The 20,693-nt window shown below is 34.1% G+C and overlaps 2 protein-coding genes across 3 annotated transcripts; one reads left to right on the top strand and one right to left on the bottom strand.

The window, feature by feature from the left end:
• Window positions 1–544: 544 nt before the first annotated feature.
• Window positions 545–2,925, top strand: LOC145047443 (GATA transcription factor 24-like). Of its 2 annotated transcripts, none has more exons than XM_078995714.1 (7): window positions 545–1,287; window positions 1,487–1,570; window positions 1,651–1,784; window positions 1,859–1,966; window positions 2,128–2,233; window positions 2,302–2,373; window positions 2,461–2,925. In XM_078995714.1, exons 1-7 carry the CDS (start codon window positions 832–834, stop codon window positions 2,545–2,547), a joined length of 1,047 nt encoding a protein of 348 aa, XP_078851840.1. In that variant the 5' UTR covers window positions 545–831; the 3' UTR covers window positions 2,548–2,925. The 2 variants fall into 2 exon arrangements, with proteins under 2 accessions (XP_078851840.1, XP_078851841.1); XM_078995715.1 differs by having other exon boundaries at window positions 2,302–2,378.
• Window positions 2,926–14,077: 11,152 nt separating this feature from the next.
• Window positions 14,078–19,368, bottom strand: LOC145047442 (dynamin-related protein 3A-like). Its single transcript, XM_078995713.1, has 19 exons — window positions 18,838–19,368; window positions 17,828–18,110; window positions 17,702–17,730; window positions 17,480–17,581; window positions 17,320–17,388; window positions 17,163–17,222; window positions 16,961–17,074; window positions 16,828–16,876; window positions 16,624–16,733; window positions 16,425–16,517; window positions 16,246–16,338; window positions 16,033–16,170; window positions 15,824–15,937; window positions 15,666–15,761; window positions 15,478–15,529; window positions 15,231–15,373; window positions 14,984–15,130; window positions 14,746–14,898; window positions 14,078–14,658 (listed from the first exon to the last, which is right to left on the bottom strand). The coding sequence occupies exons 1-19, from the start codon at window positions 19,222–19,224 to the stop codon at window positions 14,374–14,376; spliced, it is 2,517 nt and encodes an 838-aa protein (XP_078851839.1). The 5' UTR covers window positions 19,225–19,368; the 3' UTR covers window positions 14,078–14,373.
• Between the last annotated feature and the right edge of the window lie 1,325 nt (window positions 19,369–20,693).

Here is a 20,693-nt window from a genome sequence, read left to right as displayed (position 1 = left end):
AACCTTTTTATATAGAACAAGCTAAATTTGATAGATATGTGAAATTCTGAAAAACTAAAATTGACATTAAAGTCTTCAAATTAAGCTCCTAAATAAAAACAAAAAATTTAGAAAGAAATGAAAACAAATATTATATCATTAAAACATAATAAAATAAAAATGAAAATTGGGAAAAAGTGGAATTTGAGAATCAAACATGGACAAACTGCATGCTTCAGTTTGTCGAGAACTTTCCGAGGATGTATCACACACCTCTAAACTCTTGATGGATCAAACTCGAGAGCTTAGAAGTAATTTTACATGGGTTAAAGACCAACTAAACAACAAATCGAAAAAATTAACTATCCCATCAAGAAAAGAACTTAAGGGTTGTATTTGTGACTTTTTGTAAAGTACAGGTACCATTTATGTAATTTAGCCTAAATTTTTATATGTATTAATCGTTTTATTATAATCCAACCAAACAAACAATGCTAAGCTGCACAAGGTACAAGTCATTAAGCATAAAGAGTGACGTCATATTTTTAAGCTTACCTTCTATGTTCTATGGCACACAGAGTGCATATACCAGTACTACCTAATCGAATGTTGTGAAAGCCTCATCCGTTTTCTCGTAATCCTAATCCCTACTACGATTAGGGTTCATCCTGTACTTCAAAAAGGTTGTTTTCCCCCCCTTACGCCCATTCTTACGTTCCTCTTTATTTCACAAGAAGCTTAATTCTGATTCGATTATTCGGTTTTATTTGTTGGATCTCATTCTCATATGTATCTATCGTAGAATTCTGTAAAATTTATTGCATTTTGGGGTTTTTTTGATGGTTTTTGAGAATGTCGGAAGCCAATATTAATAATCAACGCCATCATCAAGCATCGATTTACGAGGGCGTTAATCTGCAACCCGTAAATTTGCATCATCATCAGCAACAGGGAATTAGCATCAATAATAACGATAATCAACATCACGTAGTTGAAGATGTGGTTGTACATGAAGATGATGATGTTGCCGTCGGCGAAGAAGAGTCTATAGACAACCCTAGTCGTATCCGCTACGACAACCACAACTCCCATCACCATCACCAGCATAATACTTTACAGAACAGCGGCAGTCTCGAAACCGGCATGGAGGATATGAGCGTTCAGCCGCATGCTTTGTATGTACAGGACGCTGAAATTCAGCCTGTTAGCGGTGGAGTTGCAGGTGCAGGTGGAGGTGGAGGTGCGGATCAGCTTACCCTGTCGTTTCAGGGAGAAGTTTACGTCTTCGATGCCGTTTCGCCTGAAAAGGTTTATTCTCTTTCTATGACATTAGGGTTTTGTTTGCTTATAATATATTGAAAATGCCTTGTTCGTTATTCATTACCGACCTAATTGAACAATTTTCATTATTTATTGTGGTTTTCCCCTTTTTGGCATGCTTACATCTTTAGGATTGAATCATGATATTGATGATTGATCTAGTTCTTGATCTGCCACAAATTTACAGGTGCAAGGTGTGTTATTGCTTTTGGGTGGTTATGAAGTACCAACTGGTGCCCCTACTTTAGGGATCCCCCCTCAAAATCAAAGGGTATGAGTACAGCAGAGTGTTTGGACTTCTGATTTTCATGTTTGTTTTAAGAGATTTTTTTTGGTATAAATGCAAAATAGGGTTTAAACGTGTTCCCTGGAAGATCAAGTCAACCACAAAGGGCTGCTTCTTTGAGTCGATTCAGGGAGAAGAGAAAAGAAAGATGCTTTGATAAGAAAATCCGTTACACTGTACGGAAGGAAGTTGCTCTTAGGTAATATATTATATGCTTATAAGTTGAGGTGGATATATCATATATTATATCTGATTCACATTTTATACTCCCAGAATGCAGCGTAAAAAAGGGCAGTTTACATCATCCAAGGCCAATTCTGATGAAACAGGCTTAGCTTCTTCAGATTGGAACGGTGGTCCTGGCCAAGATGAAGAAACAACGTAAGCAGCCTTTTTTTTTTTTTTTTCATAATGATTTTTCTTTTATTTTATTTTGTAGCTTCAGTAAGACAATAGTCCATTTGTTTCATGGGACATAACAGCTTTTTTATGATGAGGATGAAGAGGGACAGTAATTTGGTTGTTTGTATTACTTTTTATAGATGTAGGCACTGTGGGATCAGTTCAAATTCAACCCCAATGATGCGTCGTGGGCCTTCTGGGCCAAGGACATTGTGCAATGCATGTGGATTGAAATGGGCTAACAAGGTTTGTCGATTAGTTTTGATGTTGACATTCTTAACTGATTTTATTGAGATGAGTTGTAATGTGCACAGGGGGTTTTACGGGATCTTAATAAGGTTTTAGCAGACCCTACTACTGGAAAGACTATTATTGAGCAGGTGCAGGTGAGGTACACAATTATTTTTCAGATTTAATTAATAATAATAATAGCATTTGGCATTTGTGTTGATGTGTTTTTGGTTTATTTGCAGAGTGGGGGTGGGGAAGGGAATGGAAGTGATGGTGTAAATGTGGTTTTTAATGGAGGAGATGGTTCAGCTGTGACTGCTGAAAGGTGAGGGAGGAGTTCCTTTCCTTGTCTTATTCAGTTATTTGTTGCAGCAGCCAAAGCCAATGGAGATATATATATATATATATATATATATATATATATATATATATATATATATATATATATATATATATATATATATATATATATTTATGTTGAAGGAAAAAAGGTGTAAAATAAGAGAGTAGTTACTGTTTACAAAGATTGTAGATATTGGTTTACGTCTTGAGGGAAATGGGAGTTGCATTTTATATATATAGCATTTTTCTCTTTTATAATCATAGGGTCGCGATGTAACTTCTAAATTCACGATTTGTAACACACTGGTAGATCACTGCTCACCTTATTGAACATGAAATACATTTGGGTCGCTAGCTTTTTTTTTTTTTTTGGATAGAGGATGGTGTCTCAGTTAAAATTTTATTAATAGAAAAATAATAATAATAATAATAATACAATATACAGGATTGAAGTAAAGAAAAGGGGCCCTTGTACAAGCCAAGATATTACATAAAACAACAAAAGGAAAGGAGGTCAGAACAGTTATGTACAAACATAAATTTAAATGCCACGAACAACAGACACATACATTACGTTTTTAACGTCACTGTTTGTAACTACATGGAGACAGCCTGAGCAGCATTATGATATTTGAGAAAAGAGAAGAGAGGCATGAATTAGTCGAGTGGGGTGACAAGTGTTGAGAAAATTATGGAAGTGAGACATAAGAAGATTGGAGACACCATCACTATTCACCCATACACCATCTCCATTTTCAATGGTATCAATAATGTTTCTGGAGTTGCGACTTTTTCTGAGTTTTATAGAAGAAAGAATAATTTTTTTCACCTTCGTAAAGCCAATCAGCTTTATCCTTTTGCTTGAGGAATCTCTCTTCATCAAGGCAGGACTCATTATAGGCATTGAGGTAGGACTTATGCTCTTGATGCAGATCCGGATTTTTATAAATAACAAATTAGACAATATCAAGCTCTATGCGAGGGTTAAGGACTTTTGTAGAAAGTTTGCCATGGCTCTTTAAGAAATTCCTAATAGGGTCTTTCAAACGTTTTAGGTTTTAGGAAGCCTTGAACATATGATGCCTACAGATATTAGGACCCCACTAAGATGCAACAATCTGCTTGAAATATTTTTTATGGGTAAGGAAATTTGGGAGTTAAAAGGCCTGGACTTAAACGAGGAGTGAGAGGGGAAAGAAAGCATAAGAGGGCTATGGTCAGAGGTATAGTAAGGGAGGAAGACAACAGAAGCGGAAAGGAAAGAAGAGAGGAAATGGGGATTATCCATGATACATTCAATATTCTTTGTAAGAAGTCCAGTACCACCATTATGATTTTAGGCCCAACCGCCCAAGTATAAAATATGTCTTTAAAGTTGAGGTCCGCAGTATCAATCTGATTGACACAGTCACAAAAATCATTCATATAACAGAAATACTAGAAACATCTGCGGTGTTGTCTTTAACGTCTAAACAACACTAAGTCTCTTATACTTGACGGAGTGGCTGCGGCTAAGGCCGCACTCCTTATGCCACGTATGCACAAACACCACCCCCTGGGGGCGGTCCAGGTGCGGCTACAGCCTTCAGAGGGAGTGCTTCTCATTTGTTTTTGATTGGTCGATGGAGTTACTGTTTGCAAACGGTCAATTATTTTTAAAAAAATTCATTTACTAACATTATAAATACCTTATCAAATTAACCAAAAACACCCACAAACATTTTATTTTTTTACCATCTTCTCTATTTTAAAACCCACAAAATTGTCATCTTTCAAAAATCCAACCAACTAAAAAACACTCACTAGAAAAACCACAACTCCAAGACCTTCACCCGATCAACCGGTTTATTCGCCTTCTTTCTATCACTACGGAGGTGTGCTTCCCTATTTTCCGCAACATATCCAACAACCACAACGCCCTATGCAACCATTTCCACAAACACAAACACAATTTGATGCGGATTTTGATCCTTTTGATTTTAATTCTCAATCATAGTTTGCTCCACAAATATCCATTTTCGAATCCGAACCAGAATTTGTTCCACAAACTCAACCCTCTCAACCAGGAAATAAAAGAAAAGAGAAGGTGGAATCTAAATCGTAGGAACCTCAAGAAATGTTAGTATTAGCACAATCATACATTGACGTTTCAGAGGACACGAAGACGGAAGGGAACTAAAGCATGATCGTTTTTGGATGCGCTTTAGAACTAGATTCCACAAAAGAATGAACCTAGAACCATATTGTACTAAACATCAAGTGTACTCAAAATGAGGAAAGATGAACAAAGACGTAAAGTGATTTTGAAGAAAGTTTTTAACATTTATCAAAAAGAGCAAAAGAAGACTTTCAAGTTTTTTGAAGTTTTGAATCTACTCAAAGGCAACAAAAATGGCAAAATCAAAAAACAAGCGACGAGCACATCGATAGTGGATTAAAACAGTCAAAAGCTTCCGAATCCGAACACACTTCATCTAATGCTCGTGTTGGTTTCAACCTCAACGAGGATGAGCCCGTTCAAGTGTCACACCCCCCCCCCCCCCCCCCCCCCCCCGGGGACCAATGGGAATGGACAAAACAAAAAACAAAGACAATGGCAAAGCGTCGGAATCGGATGACTTGAGAAAAATAGACGAGAATGTGTAAGGTATAAAAGATAGAATGGATAAATTTTTGCAACTTGCTTCGGATAGAGAGAGTCGGAAACAAAGTGACAGCGACCAGAGAGTGCTATCGATGGATATGTCGAATTTGATCGGGGATGTGCCGATCCACTTCAAGTTGTTTTGCAAATGAAGGAAGACGTGAAAAAAAGTTACGTTAATCGTGGTTAATTTGTAGTTGTTTTCCAAAATTTTAATTATTTGATGTGTGTGTGTGTGTTTTAATTTGTAGTTGTTTTCTAATTTTCTAGGATTTTTTTATGTCATGTTTTTTAAGTAATGTAATGGTTTTATATTTTTAATTAAAGAAATCTTTTGTTTTTAATTAAAACTAAAAATTTTAATTATTAAAAAATAAAAATAATTAAAGGAGTGTGGTACCATTCCTTGGGTGTAGTATGAAACCATATTTTTATGGTAAAGAGTAAGGTGACACCTACGTGGTAGTCAAGAAAGTGTAACTTCTAGCCTTGTAATGAACCTAAAAGAATTTTTAACCTTATGGTTCTGAGAACAAACCCAGGCCCACATGTACATAAGTTATTAGGCTAGCGGGTGCAGCGTCACATTTGTCACGATCCACATATGTGTCACGTCAGTTTTGTCACATTCCTTCAAATTTTTGTTATTTTTATGGCATGGGTTGCCACACTTATCATGATATTTTTTTTAATTAATTAATTTTAAAAAAAAAATAAACATTTCAAACATACATTTTTTTTTTAAATTTTCATTTAACTAGAATAATAATTAGGATTTATAAGTCAATGGTGGATTCTGTAATTTTAGAAACTATTTATGTAGAGAGAATTTATGATGGAGGTACTTTTTGTTAGTAGACCAAACCATAAGGACCTTGCATGTTAAATCTAGAAAATTTTGTTGTCTTCTCCATCATTTAAACACATACAGATTCAAAAGTTTCTTACGTTTTTCACCTCCAACTTCAAAGCTTCAACTTCAAAAGAAAATTTAAATCCTCACTTTCTCACGGTTTTTCCCAAACCATACACACTCTCTCATCAGTACGAATCCACCGAGTTGTCGAGCCGAGCTCGGCATGCTGAGGGCTCGACCCGGTGTTCGCCAAAGTAGTCGAAGTGCTTGTCGAGACCACACCCACCAGCCTTATGATATAAAGAGAATCCCACAGGGGACAACGTTACATATGGTTATTATGATATAAATGAACTGATTTTTTTTTTAAATAAGAAAATGCATGACCTGATCGGTGTCATCTAAAAACATCATGTCAACATGTAACAACAATATGAGTGCCTCTAGGGCTCTCGGAAAACTTAGACCTAACGGAGTGGGTGCGGTAAGACCGCGGTTTTGCCACGGTGGTACTGAGGAACACCGCCCCCGCCATGCGGTTTGACTTTAATATTAAATGTTACTAGCTTCTTCCGTTTATAATTTTTTCTTTTTATTTATACTTTTAATTATCGTTTTTTATCTTTTTCTTTCAACATTAGGCCAATAACAATAATTATTATAACATTTTGATATTATCATCAATCATAATATTTTAAATCGCACAACTGATTTTTAGAAAGAATATTATTATAGTTTGAATCCTGTTACTAGGTCCATAATCATATTTTTGAACCCAAATTTATGTGAAAACATTTTTTTCTTCAAAATCATAGGATCAAAAATAATTACCATTCAAAAATATTTATGATCATTAAATTGTTCTAATCGAAAATATTATGATACTTAATATTATATTTTATTATTCAAAATATATAATTTAAAATAATTTATGATGCAAAATAATATAATCCAATATGTTATTATGAACCAAAGTTTATATGAAAAGACTTTATTTGGATTAAACTTATTTGGTTTTAGAAGTGATTTGATCTACAATATTATAATTCAAAATATTTATAATTTTTGAATTTTAATCCAAAATGTAATAATTTAACTATTTAAGTTATGATGTAAATATTTATGATAAAAAAAAAAAGATATGTATAAAATATTTAATGATGCAAAAAATATTATTTCCCAATATAATTTTGATCCAAAATATTATTATTCAACATAATTTTGATCTAAAAGCATATGGTCCAAAATAATTTTTGCCCTACGATAATTATAATACAAAATATTTATGAACTAAAAATTACTGATTAATGAAAAAAAATCTTTGTGAAATTGATATGATCCAAATAATATAATCTAAAATCATATTATCCAATTGACAAACTATATGACTCAAAATTTTATAATTCAAAATCTTATGTTCTAAAATAATATGATTCAAATTTTGTTATAATTTCACGTGTTATATCCAAAAATTGTTATGAAGAAAAAGTTATTTGAATAATTTGATTTGGTTTAAAATTTTAATATCCAAATTTGACGATTCACAATTATTATAAACATATTTTAAAAATACGATATAATTTTAAATTATTTACTAAGAAATTTATTATTAAGAAATATTGTGAGTTATAAAAGATTTAAAATAAGTAAAATTATTTTATGAAATTATAAAATTATCAATAAGTGATGCCTATCTATATTAATTAATTTGTGCATCAAACTATAAAATAAAAAAATGTTTAATAAAAGCATGCAGGATATTATTTATTTTGTCTTAGAAAATATTATTTATTTAATTTGAAATAATAGTCACGGCAAATTAGGGCACATTGGGCCAACGCAATTAAAAGGACCACACTCATAGCTCATGTCCAAGTAGGCGTCAAACATAAAAATATGGTGTACTTATTACCCCGATCATGTGACGCAATATAGTCGTATGTTATTTTTAAAAGATCTAATATGCTCAAGAATCGTATTAAAGTGATTATTATTTAACATATGATAATAATCGATCATACTACCAACAATTTAATATAATTTATTATTTATTAGAAATTGGTTTTAATAAATATCCAATAAACTCTTATAATTAAATTTGAAATTATTTATTTCTAGGAAATAATAATTTTCATTAGCAAGGAACATTATATAATTCATATGATATAAATTAATAAGACATGCATGTAACATTCAGTAAAACTCATGAAAAAATTAAAGTTTTTAAACAACCCATAAATCATCATTGTTTACAAAATAGTTTTCAAAACATTTCTAATATCAGAGTTTGCCCAAAATCACAAAACCAAACACAAGGAGGTGCATGATCAAGCATTCGCATTTCCGCGATCATCTGAGGTACCTGAAACATAATCTAAAACTGTAAGTTCAAAGCTTAGTGAATTCCCCCACAATACCAATACACAAACAAATAGCATATATACAATAAAAACATGCAATGGATCCACAGCTAACAGACTAGATTACCCCTGAGCCAACATCATAAGTTCGGCTTGCCCTTGGCCCACAACTTATGTCTGGCTTGCTCCTTGAGCCCACAACATAAGTTCGGCTTGCCCTTAGGCCCCACAGCTTATGTCTGGCTTGTTCCGCGGCCTGATCAGCTCTCGGACTGGATACCACTAAGCCCTCAGTACGAGTCTGGCATGCCCTTCCTGACCCTCAGATTGTATATGGAATGCTCATGAGCCCTCAGTATGAGTCTGGCATGCACTCCCCGACCTCAGCTCATATATGGCTTGCTCCAGGGTTTGTTGGCTACAGCACAGAGAAGTACAACCTCAACCCAACCCACATAATATGTCGACATATAACATATAATATCATACACGGATAAACAGACAGTATCACAGGTAATCTTACAGATCTACCAGACTAGCATATGAAAACTAGCATGCATATCTATTCCATACTTAACATATCACCGAGTATCATGTTACAAACCAAAGGGTCCGGCCTTGGTGCCTTCGACCGGTAAGTACAGTGAGGAAAAATCACATCAGAAGCTAAACAAAACTGATGAGGTCCGACTCTGAATCTCGGCTCTCTACTTAATACCTACATCCACCAAGTGATAAACTCCATCAAAAATCCGAATTACCCAAAATGCCCTCAAAGTCAAATTTGGTCAAAATCCAAGTCAACCAGTCAAAGTCAAATGGTCAAACCCGCTAAACCAACCAGGTCAAACCAATAAACTCATTGAGTCAATTCGGCCGAGTTAACTCAACCAGGTCAAACCAATAAACTCATTGAGTCAATCCGGCCGAGTTAACTCACCATGGACTGACCCCTGTGAGTATGGGGGGCGTACTTCGAAGGTACGCTCAGCGTACACAATGTTGCGCAGAAAACCACCATCAGGGTGGCTGACCGAGTATGTGGGGCGTACTCCTAGCTACGCGAGGCGTAACCTCGCAACCCTAAATTCTTCATTAAGTGTTTAATGGCTTCAGCACTTAAGCTCATACTTCAAATCCAAGGTCCAAAGGCATACTAAGGTCATAAAGTTTATGGCTTTACACGTCCATAAAGTCCTTAACAAAAGGTCTTAATCCATTAAGACCTTCTACAAGATGCATGGAGCCAAACTAGCTAAAGGGACCTTATTTTTATGGCTTAGGACCCTTCCTAGGGTCTAGAAGGACAACTCAAAATGTCAATAGCCAAACATGCATAAAAATGGGACTTTTGAAACAAGAAGAACAACATAAGGTTCCCAAAATGAGATCCAATCAATCAAAGCATCAAGGTGAAGACTTTTTACCTTTTGGAGCTCCTCAAGAAGGTAATGATCCAAGATCCACAAGCTTGCTTCCACTTATATGCTCGTTAATGCAACTCCTTCTTCCTTAAGGACACCAAACCACACTTTTTAACTCAAACACACACTTGAGGGACTAGGGTTTTGCAAGGGACAACTCTAAGGCTTTGGAGACTAAAAAGGTGGGGGTAAATGAGCCTTAAGGATGTTTAAATACTTCTCAAACCCTAAAACTTAGGGTTTCCTCTAGACATGAGTACGCCTAGTGTACATGTGTATGCCCAACGTACTAAGGCACGCCCTAATACGCTCAGCGTACCCACATGTACGCTTAGCAAACTCCTCTTGCCCCTGAAATTACAATCTTGCCACTAGGTATTCACATGGCTACTTCCTTTTATCACAAGGACTAAAATAACATGAATTAAAACTATAAGGATGCATTTAAAAGTATCGGAATACCGGGGTCCGGTGTTACAATGCACAACATTTTAGACTAGATAAATTCTTTTGTCTTTTACCAAAAAGTTAAAAGTTTATATTTTATAAACTTGGTTTATTAAATATAGAGTTTTTGTCCTCTTTGGTCTTATTAATTTCGAAATTATGGAAGCAAAAAAGGATGGCATGGTGTTTTGACTAGCTTATTCAAAAGAAGAGCATGGTCTTATACTTATTTAATGTATAGAGGATGAGAGGTATGGTGCTTTCAATTGTTTAATTCATTAGTATGGAAGGACAAGAAACATGTCTTTTGCATTAGTTAATTATGGTAGACATGCTTTAGAAGTATGTCTTAATATAATAAGAAAAAATAGGGCTAGAGGTATGGTGCATTAAGAACTCTTGGGTAATATCTTTACTATAAGAAGGCTTTCACTACTTCCTCTTCTATAATGCAAAATCCAAAACATTCATATGTGTATGTATTTTCTCTCATCTTTTGTTCATGCATGAAGATTACTTGCTTATTTTATGCTCTCTTGAAGTTCATATTGGTTATGAACTTCAAGCTTAAGAGTTAAGAGTTTTATACTAACATTTACATCAAGTTGGCTTCTTGTTGGTATCTCTAAATTTCACCATTCTTCATCAACTTCCAAGCCTCCCAAGAGGATCCAAAGAACTACACTTTTCAAGAAGATCCTTGGTGCTTAATCTTTCTACACTTTGCAAGAAGATCATTGGTGCGTTTAACTTGTTTATGTTATTCAAAAAATGATTAAGTCTTCCATTGCAAAGTTTCTTGTTTTTGAAACTAGTTTTTGAATAAAAACCAAACAATTTCAGTCAGCTCCCATTAATCAATTTACGAGTTTACCCTTATTGCAATGAGTGGTGGAGAATTGCTCTTGCAACCCTTATCGAAATTAGAGTCCTTACCAGATCCGAACTATATATATATATATATGTGTGTGTGTGTGTGTGTGTGTGTATCTTTTTTACTTATTAATAAACCTTATACAACCCTTATTTCTCTAAACCTAAATCAAATTATTATATCTTTCTATTTTTATTTCTCTCAAAATCACTATAAAATGTCATCATCTTCATTTTCTGAAGAATTTCAATTTATGTTTGATGTTGTTAATGGTGTTGCTAAATTGATGGAGCAAACATATAACCCGTCATGCAATAACGAAGTTGCAAGCTCGCAATGAAGAACACGGAGATATATTCAAAGAAACTGTGAAGATGCCTAGCAACGCTTGATAAAAGATTACTTTGACGAGAATGCCATTTTTCCATGGTACTACTTTCGAAGGCGCTTCAAAATGTTCAGACATTTATATGAACGTATAGTCGAAGATTTAACGAGGGAGTGTACTTTCGTCCAACAACATCCCGATGCTAGAGGTACACCTAGTTTCACTCCCTTACAAAAATACATAGTCGCACTTCATCAATTAGCATATAGCATCCCTCCTGATGTGTTGGGCTGCAGGAGATAGTCTCCACTTTTTTGCAAACATGTGATTTAAGATTTATGGTCCAAAATATTTATGTAAGCCACACGCAATGACATCTTACAAATGCAAGTTCATCATGCTAGTGTACATGGATTTCCTGTAATGATAGAAAGTTTAGATTGTCTCCATTAGGCATGGGAAAATTGTCTCGCCTCACACCATGGTCAATTTACCCGAGGTGATCATGCTCATTCAATAGTCATACTTGAAGCGATGGCATCACATGATCTATGGATTTATCATTCTTTTTGTTCTCCCAGTTCGATTAACAACATCAACGTTCTTAATCGTTCACCTATATTTGACAACATAATGAAAGATCTGCACCAGATTCTTCTTTTAAAGTGCATGAAACGTCATATAAGTGTGGTTATCATCTTGTTGATGGGATCTATCCTAAGTATGTTGTGTTTATTAAATCATTTTTGTGTCCATGTGATTCTAGACGGAAAAAATTCAAGAGACCTCAAGAAAGTGCTAGGAAGGATATCGAGCGGGCCTTTGGAGCTCTTAGGAGACATTGGTATATACTGAAAAAACCAGCACTCATTTTCGGCAAGAGAAAACTTCAAGAAATTATGTATGCGTGTATCATATTGTATAAAATGAGTATGAAACCATCCTTGAGACACAACCAACAGAAATTAGTGGCGATGAGTACATGGATAAAAGAGCAAAGATTCGTAGCACCAACACATTTCATAATTTTTGTGGACTTGGCAGTGGCACAGTCAGACTCAAAGTAAGGGGGTATCCTAATTTTTTTTAGGGTTGCCCAAATTTTTTTCTGGGGTACTTGGGTTTCCAAGTTTGGTTTCGATTTTAAACCGAAACTTTAATCGAATCATTAGCTAACCTCAAGTCTTGTTATATAAACATGAAGTTGAAGTATATTTTGATACTTGAATCAATGTGAAACTCAAAATAGATATTAAATAAAGCTTGAGGATAATAGGTCTATATAATATAAGGAAATAGTTGAATTTACATGTGTTTGGCGATGTAGGATAGAATAGCATAAAAAATAAAACAAAGGATATGTAAGGAGCGAGAATCGATCCTAAAACATTTGCTTCAATAACCAGCAGATCAACTATTTGTTTATGTTTATAAGTGAAGGGGTGCGTATATATACACTACATAAAATAAAATTTTCTTAAAAAAATTATACTACCGAAAAAAATTGAGGGGCATCCAGGGCTACCCTAGGATCCATCCACCATGGGACTTGGTGGAACACACTTACGTGATCAACACATTAATCTCAATTTGGATCCCCGAACGACTCAGAAGACAAGTTCTCGGATAAAAACTTCATGTAGTATGTTTTAGTTATTTTATTTGCGAACTTTTTTAAAAATGTTTTTTGTGTTTCTTTTTAAGTTATTTTAATTTTAGTTTGTCTGTCTTATTTGAATTAATGCAATTTGGTGTTTATATTTAAATTAAATTCTTCAAAAAAAAGGTGGCGATTAATATTTAATGTATGGCAAAGAAACCACATTTTTGTCATAAAAATGACATGGTACTACAAAAAGTGTTTTCATTGCACCCGTCCTTCCAAGCGTACAGGACCATGACCATGAATCAAAACTTTAGAGACATGCGAAATTTTACATAGAACCGCACTAGTTTCAATAGCAGCACAAATATGAATATGATAGCTATCTCATTTCTTTTTTGGTACGAAAGCTTACAAAAAAAATGGCCTTGGAGCGATGAGGATTGGGAGCCTTATAGAGTTTTTTTTTTTTTTTTTTTTTCAGATATCAAAATAAAAAAGCTCGTTATATTCTTATTTTGGTTTTAATAAGATTTTATTATGTTAAAAATTTCTTTTGTAAATAAAAGATCCCCTTGACCACTACCAAAATTTGGTAGAATATAATTACGAGTGCGTCAACTAACTAAAATGCCCATATTTTGAACATTATCACAAAAAAAATATCATTAATTTTAACAAAAAAAAAATACAAAACGTTTTTTTAATTTCACATAAAGATTCCATTACAAACATGAATTTAAAGAGTATGGAAATCTTTTTTTTTTGCAAAACGCTTATATCGTTTTGATAATATTCGTCAAAAAAAGTGGTGATTGACCCTAACTAGAAGTATACATAAATTTTACAACCATTACAAATTATGTTTAACCAAACAAGATAAATAAATGTAACTACCTTATTACCTTGTTTATTTCATTATCATATTTCCTGTATTTATTGTATTCCATCCGATATTTAATATAACAGGTATAACAACAATAAGTCAACAATTCCAGGGCGTATAGAACTAAGCAAAAACTACAATAAATGAAATTCCTTTGTAAATCGCCCAAACAAGGACAAGTAATTATTCCTAACGCGGTATGAGATTTGTTTGGTGAAAAAAAAAAATATGGAACTTAAATGGGTTCCAAAACTGAAATAGATCAACATAAACCCTACTCCTGTCAGCAAAACAATGCACTTATATTTTTCTATAATATATTAATATTAATTAATATCAACAACTTCACTGCAACTAAATAAATCATTTCTTTCAGAGAGAGCAAGAGGGTTTACTGATCATCGAGTGTAGGATAGAAACCAAGTAGGGAACTCCGACTATTTCCATTGGCTTCTACATTCCCATAAAAAGGTGATTGCAGCTCTCCTGAATTAGATGTTGACTTTCTTGACCTTTGGTGCTTAGGTGAAGCTGCTGCATATGAATCATTATAGAATGATGATGATGATGATGTGGGAAGCCCGTGGATCTTTGGGAGACCCGTTGTATCATTATTGCTTGTCAAGCTGTAACCTCTCTCCACTGTTTCCGCTTCCAGTGGTAGTTCATCCAATGTCTGTAACACAATATATATAATTAAAACTTTTATATACATTTATTATGTTTCCCATGATTTAATTATAGTAATAATTGAAGAACTTACACGAAAAGCTTGCTGAAGAACACGTAACATATCTCGGGTGCGTTTTCTTTTTGTAGCAACTTCATCTGGTTCTTGTAACATTTGTTCAAACAAATCATCTCTGTATAGCTTCTTGATGAACACATTGTGGAGCTCTCTTTTTGTATGGTTCACCTGACAGATAGATAGATAGATTGAAGAATAACAGGAAGAAAAAAAAAGAAGAGATATGTGAAGAGGGTGGATATGGTAATTTTACCAGAAAGTGCATGATTGCTTTAGGCACTGAGTCCTCGATGTTTTTTCTGACAATGTCATAATATGACCTTAGTAATAGCTTTGTAACGTGAATCTCAACGGATTCCTGATCTGAATGGGCATCCGAGGGCCTCAAAACTGTTGGGGGCTATTATTGGAAATTAATCAAACATTATGTACTGGAGTTATATATAATATCATATTTTTTTTTGAAGAAAAAATTGGGATAAAATCATAAAAACAAATACCTCCCTCAAATGGATCATAGAAAATGAATGATCCATAGCCTGAATAGGTTCGTCATTAAACAACTTGTTTGCAGGATTTTCTTTCACAGAAGTGCGACTTTCTGACCCACCGAAAATCGATGAGATTCCCCAACTTGTGCTTCCTGGAAAAAATAAAAAATAATAATAAATTCATTTAATTTTTTTTTCATGCTGCTAAAAGGTTTTCTATAAATTACGTCTTGTTTTTGTTAAAGCAAAAGGTTACCAGATGTTGGCTTCTCAACCTCACCAACTGCTCGAGACCCCGGTTGATTATGCTGTAAACATGAAATTGGAAAGCTATGTTAACTTTTTTTTTTTTAAATTAAATAATAATAAAAAATCTGCTTCTCTAAAATATTCTCCAACAGCAATGCTAAAACAGGTTTAAATGTTAAATGCAAGAATAAAAACCTGTTCAGTGACAATTCCATTAACAGGCCTAGCAAGAATTGCACGTGACTTAATACCCCTTTCAGATTGTGGAGCTTTTTCAGACTCAACTCCATCCTACAAATTACAAAATCAATCAAAAAATATAAAATTATAACTATTAACTATATTAACCACACCTTTTGCCTTGATACTGCTGTTGCAAGCTTAGAAGATTTCACTTGCTGCAAGGCAATCTCCACAGCTTTACTCCCACCCACAAAATTCGGATGTGAAGTGTTTATGTAATCCATCTACCCAAAAAAAAATAGCAACATTTTCAACCATGTCACAATAAAAATAAAATAAAATAAAAACAGACATGTAATGATGCATAATTGCAGCATACCTCCATTTCAACTATGTGCCCAATCATGGTTTCAGAAGGCTGAAGACCATCGCGTAAAAAATTCCCTATCACATCATCCATTCTCTTTCTGAGAACAGGAAACCTCTGCAACTCATTCACCATGCATCGATGACTCATCTAAAGCATAAACAAATCAGTCAACTCAAATGTTGAATTAGAATTTGAGCAGATAGATTTTGAGAAAGGTGTTACTTTTATCAATTCGTCGTATATGAATCTTGCACATTGAAGGCTTGGATCTAGTAAACGTGCAATTTGTCGTCTAATTAGAACTTCAAATGGAACCTGTGTAACAAAATGTTAAGTTAAATAAAATTATGGAGATGCGACTTGTGATTTGTGAGTGAAAGGTTTATAAAAATAAGACCTACTTCAGGTACAAACAATGCAGATCTAGGGCCTGTTGCATTTTGTATAGCAGTTCTGATGTCTTCATCAGTTAAGTCCTCACAAGGGTCAACTTCCTGCAGCAGTGACTCGATTGATTAAATATATTAATTGAAACTAAGGGATTTGGGCGTTAAATATTAATAGGTGAAAATGTGAAATGGATAGATAATAAAGACACACCTCCAAACTTTTGACAAATATTGACTGGAAAATATAGTGTATTCTTGCTCCTCCTGACAACTCGGATGTTGACATCTCTTCGTTTTTACCCTCAATCATTGAAGAAAAGGCTGTTTAAAGAAATCATGAAGATCATCTATGAGATTTATAAAAACATGCATGCATATTTATTATTAGAAATAAAAACAAGAAAGCCAGTATCACCTTCAGAATACTTTGAAAGAATATTTAGAAGAAGAGCTCCCATGCCAGCCTATAAATCAGTAACAAACGGAAGTTAAGAAGGTAAAAAGGTAAAAACTTGTCTGAAAAAAGGATTGATAAACAGATTAAAAACCTTAGACTCTGTAATCTCTCCATAACTAGCATGTTCTTTTGCTACAGAGACTAATGCAGCACTAATACGCGCCTTCAACCCTGGTAACACTGTTTTTATATGTTTCACCAAAATCTACAAAAGAGGACATAAGTTAATATAAAGTTTCATCCTTAATGAGCAGATAAAACCCTAAATCCCTAAAAGGCTAATACAGTTTTACCTGGTTTAACTTTTTTGCCAGTTGGGGTACACCACAACGATCTGCAAGCTCATTATACACCTACATTATAAGAATTTGTTAAACCATGTGAAAAAATATATATTCTTTTTTAAATAAGATATATGAATCATTAAAGATGGAGGAAAAAGTTGCATACTGGACGACTGCGAAAGAATTTCTCCTCAGCTGCTAGTGCATCTTTAATAGTTCTGTTGAACATAATGTCCTGTTTTTAAGAAAATGACAACCATTGTTAGATTAAAAGTTAAAGAGAACTAACATTATATTATATATAATAATAGAAAAAAGAATATTACCTCCTGACTACGATTTACAACACCAATAAAGCCAAGTCGAAGGGGGATCACTTTTCCAAGCAAAAAATTACGTGCATCGGTTCCTCTATCCATAATATCCAACTAAAGTATCAAAAAAGATAACATTGTGTTACAAATGAAGAGTACTAAATAATGGAAGAGAAGTAAAAAAAAAATTGAAATTGAAATCATGTATGTTATTGTTATATAGTTCTATTATACCTTTGTGATCACACCAATTGTCCTGTAACCTGACACACAAAAAGAAAAGAAGCCATGTTAAAGAGGTGAACTTTCATTCTATTTCTAGTTTTTCTACCAAACTCAGTCAATGAAATCAGTGCATACCATCGGGATCTGCATTTCCAGCAATTTGAAGTGCATCTGAGTTGGCAAGGTCAGCATTTGCAGGTGTGACAGCTAGGATTAAACAGCTGGGAAGCCTAATGTATGACATTATCATTGTCCTAATACGAGCTTCAATGTCTGATGGCTGATCTCCAACAGGAACTTTTGTTATACCAGGTAAATCCACAAGGGTAATGTCAAGTACATTAGGGGAAAAAATCTTTAAACGAATTTGTTTATCAGAGACACCCTTGTTTCCTCCTGCTTCCCTATCTGTTTCAGCCTACAGTATTCAGACACCCAATTATGGTGTCAGTGATCAGACTTTGTGTTGATTGACATAAAATAAAGTTTATCTTTTTCGTAAAAGCTTAAAGAATCCACATGTATCAGAGCTCTAACATTTTTTCCTTTTAATCAATCCTCATACTCAAACATACAACTGATTCAGATGAGCTATACCAAAGACACTCTCATTTAACCCTGAATAATCTGATCACCTAGCTGATGTGAAGTTTATGAGTATATACAAAAATTACTTGAACATGAGAGGTTATGGATGCTTTGCTGGCCTGAAAGACAAAGACTCATGTTGCTAGGTTTAACAGGCAGTTGGACGAATTCTGAATCATTATACATTCAATTAAAATGTCACGTTTTTCAAACTCCAGTAAAATACACAAAGGGTTCTATCAGACATGTAGTTTTGAGTTTTCTGAAGTTGACGAATTTAGGCGGTGTGTTATTAATCTTGGTAGGTAAAAGAAAAACTGCTTTTGGTCTAGTATTCAAAGCCCTTTAGTTTAAATACAAAAGATCTCAAATATACGTGAGAGTTCTTTTTGAGTAACAAAAAGTGCATCTGCGCAAGGAAATGATTTTTTGAATTTCACTGGAGAAAAATCATAAATGTTTAACGTACCAGTTCAAGCAAGGTCAACTCAGATAGTAATATAAAAACTATAATGATGATGATGAAAAGTAACAAATTTGTTGTTGCGACTAAGTACCTGAATTTCCTTACGAATTTCATTGAAATTATAGAACCTCTTCCCCGGGACGTGTAAGAACTCACCATACTCTTCATCGGTGCCGTCAGGCTTCCGCTTCGTCTGAAGCAGCTGAAGCACGAGAGGTCGGCGAGTGCAGATGTCGGATCCCCTGGGCAAGAAGTCCCGGCCAACGAGAGCTTCAAGCACACTGGACTTACCACTGCTCTGGCTACCAACAACGGCGACCTGAGGGAGCTCGATAGTAGAGGAGCTTCCAAGCTGGGCGAAAATGTCTTGGAGCTTGTTCACGATGGGGATGACGTTGTGGCCAAGAGGAGCGGCGTTGGAGTTGGATGAAGATGGTGGTTGTTGAGGCGACGAAGGGACTACTGGTTCGTCCGCCATTGAACTGGATTTGGTGGTGAGATCGAATTTGAGTGTGTGAAACCCTAGAGGTACGAGGGAGGTGGAGAGAAGGTGGTTTGTGTTTGCAAATAGTTTAGAAAGAGATGTGGGAGATTCTCGTGCCGCCCAAGCAGATGGGAATAAAGTGAAACTTTTCAATTTATAGGGGGTGAAATTGACATATTGTGGTGTCGTGTTGTACAATTTTTTGATTTAAAACATTCGAAATTTGAATTTGGTTTTTCAGGATATACATTTATCTTCTTTAATTTACTTTGGGTTTGAGATTAATATTATTCACGATTAGCAACATTGATTGGTATTGGAATTGTGACATGTCGTTTTTGCCACCTATTATTAATGATTTAAATAAATTATGTATATGATCATATAATATATATGTTTTATTTTGGATCGGTTTAAACTTCAATTCCAAATATAATTTCTAAAGATTTTTATTCTGGATGTATTTATCTTTCCATGTATAAAGATTATAGGCGTGTTTGGTAAAAATAGTTGTTAGCTTGAAGCGGGTAGCTGGTAGCGGAAAGCTCTAGTTTTTATTTGTTATATGAATCATAAATGTTTGGCAAAAGTAACTGGAAGTTTTTGAAATATATAAAATTATATAAAAGGACAATTGATTAAAAATAAATAAACATATAAATATATTTTTAAGGGTAATTATGAAAATTGATATCAAAAGTTCATGGACGTGTTGTTAAACGCTACATGAAGTAGCTTTTAGAATCGGACCGTTTTGTTAAAACTAAAAGATAAACGCTCGTACTGTCAAACGAAGCTTTTTGTTTAAACTAAAGCGTTTTATCAAATGTTAAAAGCTAGAAGCTCCCAAATGCTTCCAAAAACTATGTGTCAAACACGCCCTATGTCCCAAAAAATTTATTCAGTAGTATTTTACTAATATGTAAACTCTCCGCCTTTCATACTTTTCTTTTGGTTTCTATTAATTACACGAAATTTATAAAATGGATTATCTCAAAGTTAGACATGTCAAAAACCTTTGTGTGACCATGTTTACATAAGTTACTTACAATGTTTTCGGTTTTGGGATGTGGAAGCGGTGAGGGTTTTACCCCCATTTAGTTTTCGGGGTCGGTAGTTCCATCTCGAATACCTTACGAGAACCTTGAAATAATTACCCTATATTTAATTATTTTATTTATAAAAATAAATATTAAACTTAAAGTAGTCATTAAGTGATGTATTTTTGTATTTGAATAATTAGTGTAATATACTAATATGTGAGGAAAACAAAATAAAATGAGTTAAGAGTAAGGTAAATAAGGTTAAACGGAAGATTCTTGGTCAAACGGGATTAAGCTTCAAAATAACACTTACACTCAAAATCATCCCATGTAAAGGTATAATGAAGATATATCGATGATCTGAGTGATTAAAAGTTACTAGAAGCCTATTCAAACATATCCTAATCATAAAAGGATTTC

Source organism: Lactuca saligna, chromosome 5 (assembly GCF_052625555.1).
Source record: "Lactuca saligna cultivar CGN05327 chromosome 5, ASM5262555v1, whole genome shotgun sequence".
Lineage (NCBI taxonomy): Eukaryota > Viridiplantae > Streptophyta > Magnoliopsida > Asterales > Asteraceae > Lactuca > Lactuca saligna.
Note: the sequence above shows the minus strand (reverse complement) of the source record. Positions and strands in the feature narration are given on the sequence as shown.

What these genes read in the sequence shown, in the direction of transcription:
- LOC145047443 (XM_078995714.1), top strand. Translation starts at nt 832, where the DNA reads ATGTCGGAAGCCAATATTAATAATCAACGCCATCATCAAGCATCGATT. An exon ending in CGGAAGGAAGTTGCTCTTAG is followed by an intron (nt 1,785 to 1,858) that starts GTAATATATTAT and finishes TTATACTCCCAG; the next exon opens with AATGCAGCGTAAAAAAGGGC. An exon ending in GGCCAAGATGAAGAAACAAC is followed by an intron (nt 1,967 to 2,127) that starts GTAAGCAGCCTT and finishes TACTTTTTATAG; the next exon opens with ATGTAGGCACTGTGGGATCA.
- LOC145047442 (XM_078995713.1), bottom strand. Translation starts at nt 19,224, where the DNA reads ATGGCGGACGAACCAGTAGTCCCTTCGTCGCCTCAACAACCACCATCT. An exon ending in GGCACATAGTTGAAATGGAG is followed by an intron (nt 15,938 to 16,032) that starts GTATGCTGCAAT and finishes TTTTTTGGGTAG; the next exon opens with ATGGATTACATAAACACTTC. An exon ending in TTCTTCAGCAAGCTTTTCGT is followed by an intron (nt 14,659 to 14,745) that starts GTAAGTTCTTCA and finishes ATTGTGTTACAG; the next exon opens with ACATTGGATGAACTACCACT.